Source organism: Anguilla anguilla, chromosome 1 (genome assembly GCF_013347855.1).
Source record: "Anguilla anguilla isolate fAngAng1 chromosome 1, fAngAng1.pri, whole genome shotgun sequence".
In the NCBI taxonomy this organism is placed as follows: Eukaryota; Metazoa; Chordata; class Actinopteri; order Anguilliformes; family Anguillidae; genus Anguilla; species Anguilla anguilla.
This window is the reverse complement of record NC_049201.1, coordinates 65,651,586-65,668,904: the sequence shown is the minus strand read 5'-3', so window position 1 is coordinate 65,668,904 and position 17,319 is coordinate 65,651,586. Positions and strand designations below refer to the sequence as shown.

The 17,319-nt window shown below is 40.1% G+C and overlaps 1 protein-coding gene across 2 annotated transcripts in view; it reads right to left on the bottom strand.

The window, feature by feature from the left end:
• Positions 1-1,976: 1,976 nt before the first annotated feature.
• LOC118212420 overlaps positions 1,977-17,319 on the bottom strand; it is an 18,912-nt gene continuing 3,569 nt past the window's right edge. The window contains exons 1-7 of one of the 2 annotated variants that reach the window (XM_035390281.1): positions 12,580-12,708; positions 7,023-7,153; positions 6,182-6,355; positions 5,688-5,718; positions 5,487-5,522; positions 4,952-4,987; positions 1,977-2,812 (exon numbers count right to left, since the gene is read on the bottom strand). In XM_035390281.1, the coding sequence (XP_035246172.1) occupies positions 2,418-2,812; positions 4,952-4,987; positions 5,487-5,522; positions 5,688-5,718; positions 6,182-6,307 (624 nt within the window). In that variant the 5' untranslated portion in view covers positions 6,308-6,355; positions 7,023-7,153; positions 12,580-12,708 and the 3' untranslated portion in view covers positions 1,977-2,417. Of the gene's footprint in view, positions 2,813-4,951; positions 4,988-5,486; positions 5,523-5,687; positions 5,719-6,181; positions 6,356-7,022; positions 7,154-12,579; positions 12,709-17,319 lie in introns of those variants that run through there. The other variant, XM_035390271.1, reaches the window with a different exon arrangement.

Below are 17,319 nucleotides of genomic sequence, written 5' to 3'. Positions count from 1 at the left end.
TGTCAGGTGTCAGGTGCAAGGTGCCAGGTGCCAGGTGTGGCTGACTTTCTTTCAGGTGGTCTGTGACCTTACACAGGGGCGACATAGCTCAGGAGGTAAGAGCGGTTGTCTGGCAGTCAGAGGGTTGCTGGTTCGATCCCCGCTCTGGGATTGTTGAAGTGTCCCTGAGCAAGACACCTAACCCCTAACTGCTCTGGTGAATGAGAGGCATCAATTGTAAAGCGCTTTGGATAAAAGCACTATATAAATGAAGTCCATTTACCATTTACTCTCTGTGGTTTCCAGAATCACGATTTTGACCAAGTCTCTTTCTGGGTTGGAAAAGGTGTTATAAGGAATTTTGAAATTTTCAAAAAGTTGGTTAGAGTTCAGTTGGTGTTTTTTAAATGTTAATGTGTACACATGCACAAGGATGATTGTAGAGTGACTTGTTGTATTTTATTAAAATGATCGCATATAAGGAATTCTAAAAAATAAAGCATATTTTAAGAATGACAAAATGCTGATTAAAGTTCTTATGGTGCTTTTTCAACATTGTTTAAAGAGCAATGCTGTGTCATGCATTGATGCTATGAGCATAGCCTACAGCCAATGGCCTTACACATCCTCTGTTTGCTCAGCTATGCAATGATGCATGGCGTAGCAATGGCATGCAGTAGTGAGGAAAATGTAATGTGCCACTTCTGCGCATGAGCAAAGCCTTCTGTCAGATATAGGGAAGTTGTCATAACAAGAAGGTGAATTCCACCCTCTAACAAGACATGACGTGGTGTAAACAGTAGTTGATACTTTTTTAGTGTATCCTGTAAACAAACTCTTAGTACTAACAGAATGTACACAATCAATATTATTCAATGAATACTTTGTATTGCAGTGATAGTTAGCAGCCCACTTCATATGTGGAGTGAGTTGTTTCTTTATTTACTTAAACTGGTTAAGTATCTTTTTTTATCATACATCTGTTTATTTTAAATTTTTGTCTCAATCAATACCAAATCACTGTTCATGAAAAAGTAATAGAGAAAATGAAAAGTTGCTATCAACCCAGGACAGGGAAATTCTGGATATGTTTCCCCTTGGGAAACAACGCTACCTTAGAGACAGTTTCATTTTATGTTTCATTATATGTTCTACATATCTGTGACATTTACAAACATTCAGCTGAATGTGAGAGGGAAAGGATGTTGATTTCCACAAATCTATGGAGATGTACCACAGATCATGAGCTTTTAAGCATGTAACAGCAAAAAATTAAATGTTTTTTAATAAAAGGGATATGGGGAGGAAAGAAGTAATGGGTGCCATATTGACAACTAATAACAAAGACAGTGTTCAGTATATCAAAACATCACATCATTGAATCAGATCTTATGGATTTTATGGTATGGATTTCAAAGCAAATTGGCTTAAGAGCAAGAGATTTATCAACACCTGAAAGTGCAGCAAACAATGTACGCATAAGCATTGGTTTGAGAGGAGAGGGAGTTAGATGGAGAGGGGGTTTTAGCGTTCTTACCAGCATTGTTGTGGTTTCCTGTTTTCACATTGTTTATCAATCTGTTTGTGTTCTTGTGTTCATGAGTAAATTGTTCCTGGACTGTGATTTATACATCAGGGACATTTACGTTAACGTCATTCCCTTTGGTAGATTTAAACAATGATGGGCAAAAAGGTAAAAGAAACAAAAGACATGAAGATGTGAATAATCATATCATAACTGATTGTATCTCTTCTTGCTCATCCATGAATTAGTAGAAGTGACAGAGTGCAGTGAAAGGAAAGTTGTTTTATAGAGAGTAGCTCCATCCAGTGGCCAATTGCAGCAATAATCATTGCCATGGCAAAAAAAACAAACTTGCTGAACAGGTTTACGTAGCCTGAGTCAACATGAGTTGTCGCACAGTGACATTAATAGAGTAACAGGTTCAGTTTATACGAGTTTAATTATTTTCAGTTAAAGGCACTGATACATTTTCTTTACATAAATTGTTCATTATGAAATATGTCAGCAACACATTTATATATAAATACAATACCAGTTAAATTATTTATCTTATTCTTTTTGAGAATTTACACAAACTGTTAAGACATTTTAACAATGACAACAACAACAACAACAACAACAACAACATATTGTTCTAACAAAATTACATTTGCACAGAAATATAAAAATTAAACTAAATAGCTTAATTTGACAATCTTTCTGTCTTCTTTATTGGAACAATTCTGTTTTAAATCAGTTATAGATGACATTATCCAATCCCCTCCTGTTCCTTTGGCATTAGATCAGGAACATCATTTCAAGATAAGATTAAATTAATTTCCTTCATGATTGAAATGAACTGTTTTCCTTCTTTCTTTTTCCTTTTTTCTGTTGACCAACATTATTTCTGTCAACATTTTTTATAATTTTGACATTATCTCTTTTCCTCCCTGACTCCGTATGGGGTCAGTAGGAAGAGACCCCAGTAGGTATACTGTGCGTTATATCTGAAAAGCATTCGTGGCCTGATCTCAAGTCTGAAACTCTGCCCTTTCTGGCATCTAATTGTCCGGGAAATAGATACGCTGCCTTCTTTCGTCCCCCAGTTCACTGCTTCACTGAGTCGCCTCTCTGCCTGCCCTAGTATGCCGTTCCTGATCAGAGTGACCGTTCGCTCGGTCAGGTTTGGCATCTCGCCAAAAGTCACCTGGGCATAAAAATGGTAGAGCCCCCCAGATTCGACGTAAACCGAGTTGTTTCTGAGGACAAGTGAACGTGAGGTGCTGGCAAAGTGGGGAGGCAGGTCCTCATTCAAGGTCAAATTGGAGTCTGAACGAGAGAGAGAGAGAGAGAGAGAGAGAGAAAGAATGAGGGAGGGAGAGAGAGAGAGCGTTAAGAGCAGAGAGTGTTAAGCTCATCATCACTCAGAGAAGATTGGACATAAGGCTGAAAGTCAGCCAGCTGTCCTTAGGTATGTAGAAGGTCCACAAGCGGAGTAAACATACAAACAGAATAAAGTTGACAAACAATCTTTTAAGTCTAAGTCTAAACAAGCTTGTTTGTGCTTGCTATTTTTATTCAGCATACCTTACTGGTTTCGGATTACCGCGGTTTCCACATCTGAGCCTGCTGAGTGAGTCACACAACCCACTTTACAGAGGAGCAGAGAAAGAAGTGGGAAGAAGAGAAAGCGTGAGGGGGAAGTAAAGTATAGGCCAGATCCTGAACATAAAGCTTTGAACCAGGTTTTGGTTTTGATACATGTAGTAATAAAAGCCACGGGTTTCCTAAGCACCTTGGGCGTGCTCGGCATGTGTGTTTGAATTAATCCTAGTATGAATGTATAAAGAGCTGGCAGCCAAATGCACCTTGAATACATTGGGATTGGAGACACAGCCACCCTGTCTCAATGCTCAGAAATCACAATTGGAGAAATTCCGTACAAAGATAGACAGTGTAGGTATACAGACTATGTTCCAGAATTAGGGTCTGTCAGGTGGTGGGGGGCATGGCAATGTGCTCCCTTGTTGGGAGAATTGGGAATGCCAAGCAAGGCAACTGCAGAAATATGGCAGCCCTTCCAAGCAAGTACATCAGAATCAAATTTAGCCCACAACTACAGTCAACATGTTTAGCCAACACACATCTTTCGTCTTAAAAGGCAGAGTTACCTGTAAATCGTCTAAAAATAATAAAAACACTTTAACTTATTCAAGCATATAACCAGGCCTAGTGCTGCTTGGTCATGGTATGGCATTTGCAAAGAAATTGTTTAGTGACTGATAGAGTTGCCACATCCAGCTGGTGTGAATATGAACCTAAGAGGCTTGCCCTGCTAGCCTTATGACTATATTAAAATTATATTCTTGATCTAAATTACATTGCAGAAAATTAGGGATGTAGTTGGAAACCATAGGGCTCATTGACATTGCCTACAATTGCTGCCATTTATTATGATTACTATTATTAAAAGATATTCAATTGAATGGAGATTAATTATAGCAATTGCGCTGTTCCTGTCTTATTAGGCTTTCAATGATTGCATTGAAAACATGGGCTTTAATACCTTAGAAGTGATGCTTCTAATCAATATCCAGCGACACAGCAGAGACCAATGAGAAAGTGCTGATGTGATATCATTTTTTCCTACCCATTATATTTTCCTACTTTTCCTTCCACACATTATCCATTGGTTTAGTCTAATACGGCTCGCTTCTTGAAAGTGGAGGGGCCATTGGCTCTCTGGCTCCCTGTTTCCAGCACCAGTCCATCCAAGCATAAGACAAAAGGAGTGAAGGGTGGAGGCAAGGAGGAGAGTTAAGGAGAAAACACCACGTGCTGGCTGCTACTACAGGCAGCTACACCTGCCTCATGCTGAGTTTACTCACCATTCAAACTGACTTCTACAGTATATAAAAAAACCAGAGCTATTTTGTGATTTGGTATTGTAGTCACGAATGCTATTCAGTATTAGGGCAATAGTCAAGTCGAATAACGACAGAAATTCAAAAGGGAAATGTGAAGCAGAGGACCTTCAGGGCCATTGCCATCATGAGCACTAACGGTCCCTCTTAACATTACAGAGGGGAATGATGGGAGAAGGGAAAGGAGGGTGAAATGTGGAAGAATGGAATGTGGGTGTCTTTTTTTCATTTTGACATAGCGCACAGAGTCAAAGCTGGCAGTAGGATTTTGGTGGCCCAAGAACTAGGACCACCAGAAGGGGGAGTGGGGGTCGGTGGAGTTAAGCCACAGACACATAAGTGACAGTACTGTACAATTAATACGTGCCACAAAAGAAGTATATTAAAACTTGAAATGTGTGAACTAGGGATAGTTGTGGTCCAAAATGGCTGCATATAGTGTTTATGCCAGCAGAGACTCTGCAGAGAGTCCTATTGAATGGATGAAATGGATGAAAGTCCCTTCCTTTCCAACAACTTCTTTCAGTTCAGGACTGTAACTTACCCATTATTGTTAGATGAATGTGAGAAAGGGGACGACCTGCAATGGAAAGCAAAATTCTGTTGATTTAGCATTACATTTAACAAATACTCCAGTTTGCTCACATGTACATTGGTCATGGTTTCAGTTTCCCTTTATATATTTATCCAGGTGGGTAATTACTAAAGCAATTTACGTTTATCACCTTTCCCAAAAGTACAGGAGCAGTACTTCAATTGAGATTCAAAACTAGCTTCACATTGTTGCAGCAGGTATTGGTTTTGTCAGTTTGCCCAAAAGGTTTTCACTCATTTGAGCATATACTATAATGTGTGTATTGTGATATGTTTTTCTTAAAAACCCGCTGCCCCCTCAGACCTTCTGATTGAAGCACTACAGCACAAAACATTCAATCTGTTAACTACACCCTGTTATGTTCTGCCCAACTACATGATATCCAGGTCTTTTTGGAACATAGTCAGTTCTACTGTACTGAGATCACTGCATACCCTGTGTTGATTTTCAGGAACATGGGAGTGAGAGAGGATACACTACTAACCAGTGGTCGAGCTGGATTGAGCAGGCTGAGATTGAGCTGGGAATTTAAAAAAACAAAAATGGGCAACCAGTAAGATTTTCACATGCATATGTCTATATATTTGTATTGTATGTTTGAAAAACTGGTACAGTACATTCACAGGTCATATAGTAACATATAATAAAAATATAGTAACATAAATCCTAACAATAGAAAACTCACGCTCATTTTGTTGTGGGTTGTTATCTTCGACCTGAAAAAAATGTAATCAAATTCTATACATGACCACTGAATAGACTTGAATAGTTTCCGAACAAACAAAAGTCCAGGGAGACGAACAAAATACACACATGCATGCATACACAAGCACACATACATGCACGTAAGCTTCATATAGCAGTGTACTGCAATTATGTGGTCACATAAAAACATTAATGAGCAATTATAGCTTAATTAGTAACTTTCTAACACCATCTAATGACTGACTTCTGAACGACTGTGTTGTATGATAAATTTAGTATACAGCTGTGCATCCAATCACTCCATGTTCATTCAGCTTGCATATTAAGTGCGCATCATCATCATCATCATCCTCATCATTATAATCATTTCAGACATACAAACAGAATAAATTACATAACAAATAACTCATGTTGTTCTTTTTCACTGCTTTACTTAGTAAGTCCTTGTGAGTGGAATATGGCGACCTGACTTACCTGGTCTTGGGTGTTGTGTCGAGCGGTTAGCTGAGTAACAGACATGACCACCACGGCCACGGACAGCAGACCACACCACACCAGCAGCAGTAAAAACTTTTGGGTGCACATCTTTTCATCCCCCATTGGAAGAGCAGTGACACTGGCTCCTGATCCCAGTGAAACATCAGCACTCTGGTCACAACGAGGGGTTGATTATGATGTGACACGTTTACAGTGGTGAAAGGGTGCTGGGGTTTCACCTTTGATATCACACAGCAGGTGTTTCCCCTTTAATGACAGAGGAGTTTTGGACTCTCCAGGTAGAACGCTCCAAATGCCTTCATGCATTATATTGCAAAAGCAGTAACATTGCACTCTGAGATACAAGTCCATACATACTCTATAATCAGGAAACTATGAAAAATATGTGTGCATTCAGGTACATGTTTGTTTCAGAAACAAAAAATAAAGCATTCTTTCTACAGAGCTGAGTTACACCCAAAAAAACCAGTGGAGTCAGTTAAAGAAAATCAAAAGCAATTTGAAATGCACAACTGTATCCAGTTTGCAGACACACATTGGTATGTTTGGGTAGAAAACAGAAATGATAGATGAACACCCAAAGAAAATCAGCGAGTTTTCTATAATTTAAAATTAGAAAGGACAGAAACACTTTAGCATATTATAGAGTCAACAGTTTCACTTACTGAGTTATTAGAGTCCACTTAAGGAATGATGAAATCCAGTATATTTACCGTAAGGCCCGGACTGCTACAGTACCATACATTACCTGATATAGCTTACATTATTTCCTGTTTAGAGACTCATACAATACATTATTCTCATGAACTTGACTTACCTCGGTGTGTCTTGTAGTATGGATGTGTCAACGTTTGATGCTGTGGTGTAGATAAATGTTTGCTTTAGAGTACTACAGGATTTCCCCTCTTCATGGTGGCGAAGAGATGAGTAGAGGTTTTTTTTCCACCACTGTGGTCGGAAAAAGAAAGAAGAAGGGGGTAGTTCAAATGTACTACCCTCAGCAGACTGACCAGGCTGTACAGACAAAGTGAGAGTGAATGAATAGCACCTGGAATAAAACAGCCACTTCTGTACATTCTGGCAGTTATATAAATTAACACTGATTTGGTAGTTTCGAAAGATCTTAATTCCATGTTAACAGCTGTTGTCATAACTGTGGTATAGTATGAGATACTGAGAAAGACTTCAGGGGAAATCAGCAGGTGAAAATACACCAACTGTTGAGTGAAGGGAAGCCTTTATATGCTTATACACCAGAGACCTGAACACTATGCTTATCACACTGATGCCACTGGTCACTGCATCATGATAACACTGAGCCGAGAGAGAGGGTCTTCATATGGAATGTCCATACCAATCTGACCAAAATAAATGTTCCTTTAACATTGCACTGATAGACCCTGAGTCCATGTTTAAGATCCAATATACTGAGAGACAAATAGGAAAGTAGAATGGCTAAAATACAAACCTGTGCCAATTACCAAATCAGGATAATCGAATAAAGTGTAGAAAAAAAAAACAATTTATTTTTATATAGATTGTGGAGCACATATAAACCACAAGGGTCTTCCCTAGGCAGTGATAAAAACGAAACAAACCACTTCACATTTGTTCCCCATTAGGTCTACGGTCATACTTTTCCCTTTCTTTTCAAGTCTAATGTATTGTAATACAAAGAAGTAAGTGCTTTGACATTTTTCTGTGCACTAAAGTTGCTCTCTCTCTCTCTCTCTCTCTCTCTCACTCTCTCTCTCTCTCTCTCTCTCTCTCTCTTTCCCTCCCTCCCTCCCTCCCTCCCCTGTGTCTGATGTGTTCGATTCTCTGGGACATCCCCATTTTTTTTTTTGTCTAGAAAAGGTCACTAGTGCCCCAGGCAAACACAAACAGACACCACTTGGATGCATAGGTGCTGTCCCAAGACTTCAGCACAGGTGCACAGACAAATGTAGAAATATAGAACAACACAAAATCCATCAAGTGTTACAGTTATTTTTCTCATTAAATATTTATGATCCAAACAGAAGAAATTTGATGTGGATCACATTTCTTTAAATCCAAGCTGAATCACATCCTGAGGTTGGCTGAATCGAATACTGCTTTTATTGGATATGATGTAAACTTCTGTCACTAACATTCTACTGACAAAAATCATCCCATAATAATTCAGAAGGAAAAAAAAACTCTGTTGTAGGGGGCTTCAAGTGGGAGAGAATATTGAATACAACAACTGAGAGAAATGGGATCATAGTTTAAATGCTCAGAATCAAACATCTGACACATTAAAATCATATGTGAACACGAGCACATAAATCCGACACACAGAAATCCATTTTTCCAAATGTGTTGTATATAAGTAAAAACAAGTAAAAACAAGAACACTCAAAGGCAAGTCTGTCATTTTCACGTGGAGGATGTTTACCCTTCTGACCAAGTGCACATGAGAAGTACCAGTCAGTGTTTTTGTCAAACTTGCAAACCTTTTGATAAAGGTTCTTGTTGATGGGAATTTCCAGGCAGTCCTTTTTTCTATTCAGGCACTGTAACCTATTTTCTTTTTCTGAAAATGATTGTCCAATCAGTATAAAATTGCATTTCAAAGGAACATGACATTATGTTGCATACACCTACATATGACGATTTGAAAAACCCCATTATTATTATGTTTGTCCATCCACTCATATTACATGACATGTAGTAAAACTAGTAGCTTAATTACATTATGCAGCAGTTGGCTGGTAGTTCAACTAAGTTTAAATATGTGTAGTGATTGTAGTTAATTACTTTTTGGCATATTGAGGTGTAGTGAACTACAGGAACAACGAACTACTTTTGGTTGTAAAACATTATCTTTCTTCCAAACCAATTGTAGTTTTGCAAGCTACCTTCTCTATAGGTTGCTTTGTAGTAGCTCAACTACTTTCAGTGTGAAGTAACTGTAGTTTGTACAATGACGCTTTCAGAGTATTTTCACCAACACTGTGTATTGTAGTCCGGTATATTCTTTTTATGTGTTCATCATTGTAAAGAGAATAAATCAGATTTGTTCTGGTTTGGTTTCAGCCATTTAATACATGAGAATTTCACCTTTTTTGGTTAAATCTCATCCATAATCCTTAAGTTCATACTCTGTGTAAGGGCTCTCCATGTATTTTCAAAATGTATAAGGTATTCAACTGTTTTGCATTTTGGTCAGATCATGATAGTGTTTTATACCATAAAAATTCACCAAAAAGGTGACTTTATAATCAAAAGTAGAAGAATGCATTAATTGTAACATGACTGTGACCAAATGTTAGGAGGATTTTTGTTACATCAGAAGCAACACCTGGTGAACCTAACTAATTATCTAACCACAAATATAGCCTAATGAACAGTCATAAGAAGACACAAAGACATCTGTGGGGAAAGGGTGCTCATGTGCGATGTGGGGCAAGGCATACAGGTGGGGAAAGTGGTGCGCTCCTTAGAACAGGTGTATAAAACAGGTTTCATTTGTAAACACAGCTTAATATTGTTTCTGAGAGGGGAATCTCCCATGTTATCATTATACAAGTATGCCTCATGGCCATGTAATCTTTATTGCAGAAGCCTGGCTGGTTCTTTTATTTTTGTTGCATTTTCAGTTAGCAGGTAAACTCAATGATTTGATGTTGATTTTACCCTTGGAAGAACACGATGCCTGATTTGCGATATGACATTTTGTAATGTGAGCGTGAGGTATTTGTATGTTTTTTTGGCTGTGCTGCGGCCATTACAAGGAATCTGTTGACATTATTGAGCTGATTGAGCAGTCATGTGGAGCAAAGCTGATCTTCTCTGCTGGCTGGTGTCCCAGGGAAGCTGATGGGGAAATGCCTGACATTTCAGTGCATAGTCAATAGATAAACTTACAGTGGAGACTCAGCCATTGTCAAGCAGGAGACCGAGCCTACTAGAGAAACACTGGGGAAATACTGTAATTATTAAAACAGAAGGGATAACAACAATGAAGGTAGTCTTTTGTATGTGTTGTTGCCAGACAGACAGATAAATAGATAGGTAGATAGATAGATAGATAGATAGACTTACTGTTCTATAAATTCAGCCTATGGGGGGGGGGGGGCGGGAAATGGTAGCAGGGGTATGTGGAAGACTGGAGATACAGTAATGCAATTCAGTAGACAGGGTAGGAGGATAAGGTCACAATTCACTTTCTGGCCATTACTTAAAGCAATACGTCTAATAAACTGTCATGGTTCTGTGCCTGTCTGTGTTTCCTTTTTTGGGCCGCCAGATGGCGGCACTTCAGTTTGTAGTTTTGTTCCTTTTCCCTGTTTAATTGTATTATTGTTTTCAATTATTCAACTATTGTTTTTTGGTTATGTCTCATTTTCCCTTCCCTCTCTGTGGTCTGATTGTGCATTGCGCTCTCCTGTGTCTCATTAGTGTCTTGTCTATTTAAGTTCTTTTCTTCCCTGACTCGGGTGCTGGATCCTTGTGTTTCTGATTGCATTTCTGATTGTGTGTCTGCTTGTGTTTTCGCGTGTGTTTCCGTCTGAGAGTAGCTCCCTGTGTGTTTCTGCCCATGTTCTGTTTTCTACGTGTTTTTGGATTTTCTTTGTTTTTGCGTTTGAAGAAAGTTTTGTGTTATGTTTTTGGGATTTGACCTGCGAGGCATTTTTTGGTTTCCTGCCTTTGTTCCTGAGTTTTTATAATTAAAGTCTTTGGGTGAATTTTCCTTTGGGAGTTTTGGGTGTTTCACTGCATTTGGGTCCATTCCCTCACCACTCCTGACAGAAGGATCCAGCTGTACTGGACCCAGCAGAGTTTTTTTTCCCCCTCTTCCTGTTTCCTGAGGTTTTTGGGGTTTCTTGTTTAATCATGCCGCCAGTACGGTGGACTGATCCCTAGGATTCTCCGCCCAGCGATTGGGAGCTCGAGCCAGTTTTCGCCCTCGGGCCTCCCAGTGCCCGGGGCAGGCGGTCACGGAGGCGTCGTGGTCGGGCTGCCTCCCGGTCGGCCAGGCCTCCAACTGCTCAGCCAGCAGACCCCTGGCATGCTTTTTTTAAGGGGTCTCGGCTGGCCATTTTTCCAGGGCCCGGCTCGCGGAGGTCCCGTCGGTCCCATCCGGCGGCCCAGCCGGATTCCCTACGGCTGGGGTCCGTATTCCTGTCCCAAGCCCAGCCCAGACTGCAGCTGGGGCCTCCTGCTTCGCCCCGCACCCAGGAGAAGCCTCCTGCTTCGCCCCGCGCCCAGGAGAAGCCTCCTGCTTCGCCCAACGCCCAGGAGAAGCCTCCTGCTTTGCCCCGCACCCAGGAGAGGCCTCCTGCTTCGTCCCGCACCCAGGAGAGGCCTCCTGCTTTGCCCAACGCCCAGGAGAAGCCTCCTGCTTCGCCCCGCGCCCAGGAGAGGCCTCCTGCTTCGCCCCGTGCCCAGGAGAAGCCTCCTGCTTCGTCCCGCGCCCAGGAGAGGCCTCCTCCACCTGTTGTCCCGCAGAGGCCTGCTCCGCCCAGTCTCCCGCAGGGGTCGCCTGCTCCACCCAGTCTCCCGCAGGGGTCGCCTGCTCCACCCAGTCTCCCGCAGGGGCCGCCTGCTGTGTCCGTTGTCCTGCAGGGGCCACCGCCGCCTGCTGTGCTCGTTGTCCCGCAGGGGCCACCGCCGCGGCCCGCTCTGCCCGCTGTCCCGGAGGAGAAGCCGCCTGCTCTGTCCAGTGTTCCCGAGTCCTCCAGTGTTCCTGAGTCCCCCAGTGTCCCTGCTCCGCCTAGTGTTCTCGCAACCCCTAGTGTTTCCGAGCCGTCGCTGCCCCCACCCAGTGCCCAGAGACCTCGCCCCTCGAAAAGGGAAAAAGTCAGAATTCCTCCATGTCTTGGATTATGCAGTGAGAATGGCTACTGGGGGAATCCACTTTTCACATAGGGATTAATAAGGTTATGTTCCTTACTTCTATGAATCATGGATAATAAACTAATCAATTAGTGCTGTATAACTGTATTATGGTTCTTCAAGAGTACTTTCATTACTGTACTGAATCTGTGGTTATCTGCTTTCTTTTTTCTTTTTTCTTTTTTCTCCAATTATGCGGCATTCCGGGCAACTTCTTAAATAACAGAATCTGGCCTAACAGAATCTGGCCTGATTCAAGCATTGTACGATTAAGTAAGGTGGATTCTGGATTGCTTAGGTATAATATAATATGTACACTATATCACAATGTAAACAATGGAAGCTATTTTGGGTACAGATGACTACGCAAAAAATAAATATAAATATTTTAGTACCAGATCCAAAACATTCATATCAAAAAGAATGTACCCCTGAGTGTAATTGTGACCCATTTCTAAGATTAAAAATACTGTGTTAATCAATCATGAACATTTAAAGATAGTTTCACTTACTTAGAACAGGAATGTACCGAGATCACCATAAATTTCAGTTCTCTCTCTCTGTTTCTTTGTCCTAGATTAAGTGGGTGTCAGCGGTATTTTTTTAAGTTGGCAACTCAAAACACTTTCTCCCAGTTAGTTTCATCAGTCCTTGATGTATTTTTTTCTGCAGGACATGCAAAGATTTGTAGAAAAGTTCCTGTTCCTTTGTTCCTCCAGTTCCTCTTTTCTTATTCTTATGTAAGTGCTGTGCTTTCACTAAAACCAATTATTGAAGAGCACTGACTTTTAGTGGAGGATTTTACATGAATTGTACAAATAACTGAATATAGCCTCAGTCAACACGCATTTGCATTTTAACTTGTGCCAAGCTGATTATCAGCTTTCCACATACTTGGTCTTGGATTAAGTTCCGACAGTAACTTCAATAGGTCATGGGATGTAAAGCTTCTGTGGATGCAACTTGATTAATCATTTCATTTTTTTCTTTTATCACTTATAACTTATCCGAAGTTTTTGCTCTAGTTTTCATAATTGTTTATTTCATTACAAAAATAAGAACTACCCCTACCTCTATGATCTTCTTGCAGATTAAATAATTAGTTGGCTGCCAGCATGTTTTGTGCATGATATTTTAGTAGGAAACAACAAAATAATGAAAAAAAATTTCTTCAGCCTTTCTCCACCTGTCATATGCAAGTGAGACTGGCAGATTAATTCTGTCTGTACACCCCTTGATGAGAGACGTGTCTCTCTCCCTTTGCTACTTAGAAACCCCGAAGATGGTATTGTCAAATCAAATTGAGTCAGATCAATTTTATTTGTATTGTACATTTTACAGAGAACTGACACAAAGGCACTTTACAGAGTAGCAGAAAAAGAGCCAAAATCAGGCCTGAACCACCAAAAAGCAAGCGCATGAGGTCAATTTAAAAAAACTCCCCGAAGGGAAGACAACTTAAGAGGAACCCAGAAAGAGGTAGGAGCCCATCCTCCACTGGCCGGCCTGGTATAAAGAAGCGGTTGAATGAAGGGTGAATTTAGGGAGGGGAAAATAAGGCTGGAGTGGTCTGGGAGGTGCAGGAACCCCAGGAAAAACAAACAGAGAAGATGTGGTTAGACACAATAAAGATTGTCAACACACAAAGTAAATGTACTGGAGCCTCAACTCGATTTCAATATATGCTCCAACACTGCAGGGCTAACTCAGATCATACATTCATGCACAAGGAGTGTGGCACAGTGGGTAAGGAACTGCGCTCGTAACCGAAAGGTCGCAGGTTCGAATCCCGGGTAAGGACACTGCCGTTGTACCCTTGAGCAAGGTACTTAACCTGCGTTGCTTCAGTATATATCCAGCTGTATAAATGGATACAGTGTAAAGTGCTATGTAAAAAGTTGTGTAAGTCGCTCTGGATAAGAGCGTCTGCTAAATGCCTATAATGTAATGTAATGTAACAAGGCTAAACTAGCTTGTCAGCTCCATTAAAGCCAGCTTGACACTTGACGCTAAACTACCAAGTGTGTCAGCTTTATTAAAGCCAGCTTGACACTTGACGCTAAACTACAAAGTGTGTCAGCTCTGTAATGGCCCGCTTGACACCTCAGATGTGTGTAAACAGCCCATTAACAAGTGCTCCCTAGACTTGATAAACGAGCATCTGGTCCTGCTGGCTTGAGTGGCAGTACTGCAAGTATGCCCTGACAACCACATCTAATTTCATAAACTCCATGATTACTCTTCACCATTAAAGAGGATATAGTACACTAGGAATGGCTAACTATAGGGTTGGCTAAAGAGAAATGTTTTAAGCCTACAAGGAAAGACAAAGAGTGTGTCTGAAGCCAGCAAATGCATAGGAAGATTGTTCCATAAGCCAGGAGCTCTGTAGGAGAAGGGTCTACCACCCATTGTAATTTTAGATATAAGTACATGAAATTTTCACATAATCAGCATCTTGAGAACAAAGTAATCCTGGAGGAGAGTAAGGAATAAGTAACTCACTAAGATATTCTGGGCTTGTAACCGAAAGGTCGCAGGTTCGATTCCCGGGTAAGGACACTGCCGTTGTACCCTTGAGCAAGGTACTTAACCTGCATTGCTTCAGTATATATCCAGCTGTATAAATGGATACAATGTAAAAATGCTATGTAAAAAGTTGTGTAAGTTGCTCTGGATAAAAGCGTCTGCTAAATGCCTGTAATGTAATGTAATGTAATATTCTGGAGACAAACTGTTTAAAGTTCTAACAATACGATCTTATAGTCAATTCTGATTTTGACAGGCAGCCATTAAGGCATTTGAGCACTGAACTGATATGTTCCCTAAAATGTTATGTTATTGTGTACATCAGGGAAGCCTAACCCTGTTTATGGTGATCTACCATCCTGTGGGTTTTCACTCCAACTCTAACAAAGCACACTTCACTCAACAGCTAGAGATCTCATTGAGCTGCTAATTAGTAAAATAAAGTGCACCAAATTAGGGTTGAAATGATAACCTACAGGACGGTAGATCTCCAGGAACAGGTTGGGCAGCCCTGGTGTACACATGGAAAGAAGGAGCATCAATCAAATCAGAGAGGTTCATCAGCGATCATTATTGTATGATTTGGAAAACATGACAAGGAAAGAGCTTTCCCTCTAGAAACAGTTTGTAGCAGGCACCATTTGGATTGTTTTTGTCATTGAGTGGAGGCTAAATTAATAATATATTTTATTATCTCCTGAGGTGTTAAACTTTACTGACATATCTATTTCATTTATTAGTTTAGAATGGCATTACTATACATATTCAGTTGCAAAAGTCAGAAATAATGTCATGAAACCAATCGCTGTGATTTATTATTTTTTTTTAAGTCTTTTTTTGCATCTAGGTTCTTTCCCCAAACCTGCTAACGTAAAATAAAAAGTCCAAATAGCTAGGCTGATAAAAGCGCATTGGAGCAATGTGTGAGGTTTCGCACAAGCATTGCAAATCATCTGACTAAAGGAAGTTTGGAAGCAAAGTATTAGTCACTTTTTGAAAAATGCATAATAAATTCAGAGTAGCTTATAAAAAAAGGCAAGCATTAAGCTGGAAGAATTCACTTTCTATGAGTAAAACATCAAAATGTGAACGAAAGGTGTACATCTCTGTAATATTGCTAAAGAATAACATTTAGAAAAAGTTTAATAGTGTTTAATATAATTGTCTCAATGTGTGTATCTTCTATTTCAGTTGTACTTCATGAAAAACATAATCAAAAAAGCTATATATGCAAAAGAATAAAAATATATGATCACATTGTATTAACAATTCAGTGTTTTGGTAATTAGTAGCAACCTAGCACCGTTGCACAGTAGACACACTCAAACGTACATAACAGAAAACCACAAATTAATACCCAGATTCTTCTAAAAACATAAAACAGAGCACAAGAACAGAAATTTGACCAGTGCAGGTCTTCTTCAAGTGGAATTTCCAGGGAGGAGGGTGGATCAGTTTGCCTGAATAAAATCGAAAGACGTTGTCCCTACTGTGTTACGTGGTTAAACAAATCTGCATACCATTTGAAATTTTTTTCTGTTGTTCAGGTCTTATGACTATAGGGCTTATTAATACACTCCGCTCTGCTTTCTGAATAAAGACCAGAAAAAGTTTCAAACTGTTTCAAACCAATGACAGTGGGAAGAAGATGTATGTTTGGAAAGCAGGTGTTGAAACAGCTCTAATGAGATCCTGATTACTGCTGGTTTAATTACCAGTAGATTTAAACAAAGGTTCATGGCTACAGAATGAAAGTGGCCTCTTTAAAAATAAGGTAACATTAATACCAACGAAAGGATTACAATTCTTTAAAAAATTGTGTGATCACTCGCCTGCCCAATATGTTCAACACTCAAATCTCTACATTTTAAAGCTCCCAAAATAAAATAAAGCCTCTGTACTTGAGTTAAGAGGTGGTCTGGGTGGGTTAAAGCACAAACAAATTATTCAGCACCACATTAGCACAGCCCAAATTTCTATTGACACACTGTACCCTCTATTGCATTGCCCCACCCATGTTGATGCAAACACCTTTATTCAAGATCACAAAATTACCAAACCAGGCCACAGTGAAAAATATTCCATTTCTGAGGGTGAATTGAACAATTCCACTAGCACTCAGGTGCAACTGCAGAACCATTTTTACCAAGAACAGGGCCCAACATGTTGTTCTTACTTTTTCCCTCTCCTATAAAGCAATTTCATGGTTGCTTATTTCACAATCATTTCAAGAGCACTTTGACCATCATTCAAAAGTAATTTTCTTTGAATATTTTGGTTTTTAAAGCACCATCATGCACTTGTCCTAACAGCAATCCATTTAAAAAAGGTTCCAACAGCTGTAACAATTTCACCTACTGAATGCTGAGGTTGTTTCAACATAAGACCTTGTCAGCATATTTACCAAGTTCTTCAACCCAGACACGAACATAAACTGTATACCAATATGCTGTGATGCATACTCACAAAGGAACATATGATTGGTCAAGCCATAACAGCAGTATCTGTGATTTATAGTTTGTATGGAGCTGTCGCTGACTGCTACATATGGTTATGTTAATAATGTCTAATTATTTGCTTTTTTGCTCCCTCCCACCCACATATATCTCAGAACCCCCCCCATTTCAGGAAATCAAACACCCCCTCCAATTCCTCACCACCTACAAAAACTTTCTTTCTATCTGTTTATTTTCCCCACTGTCCCACTGTAGATTTACTTGTAC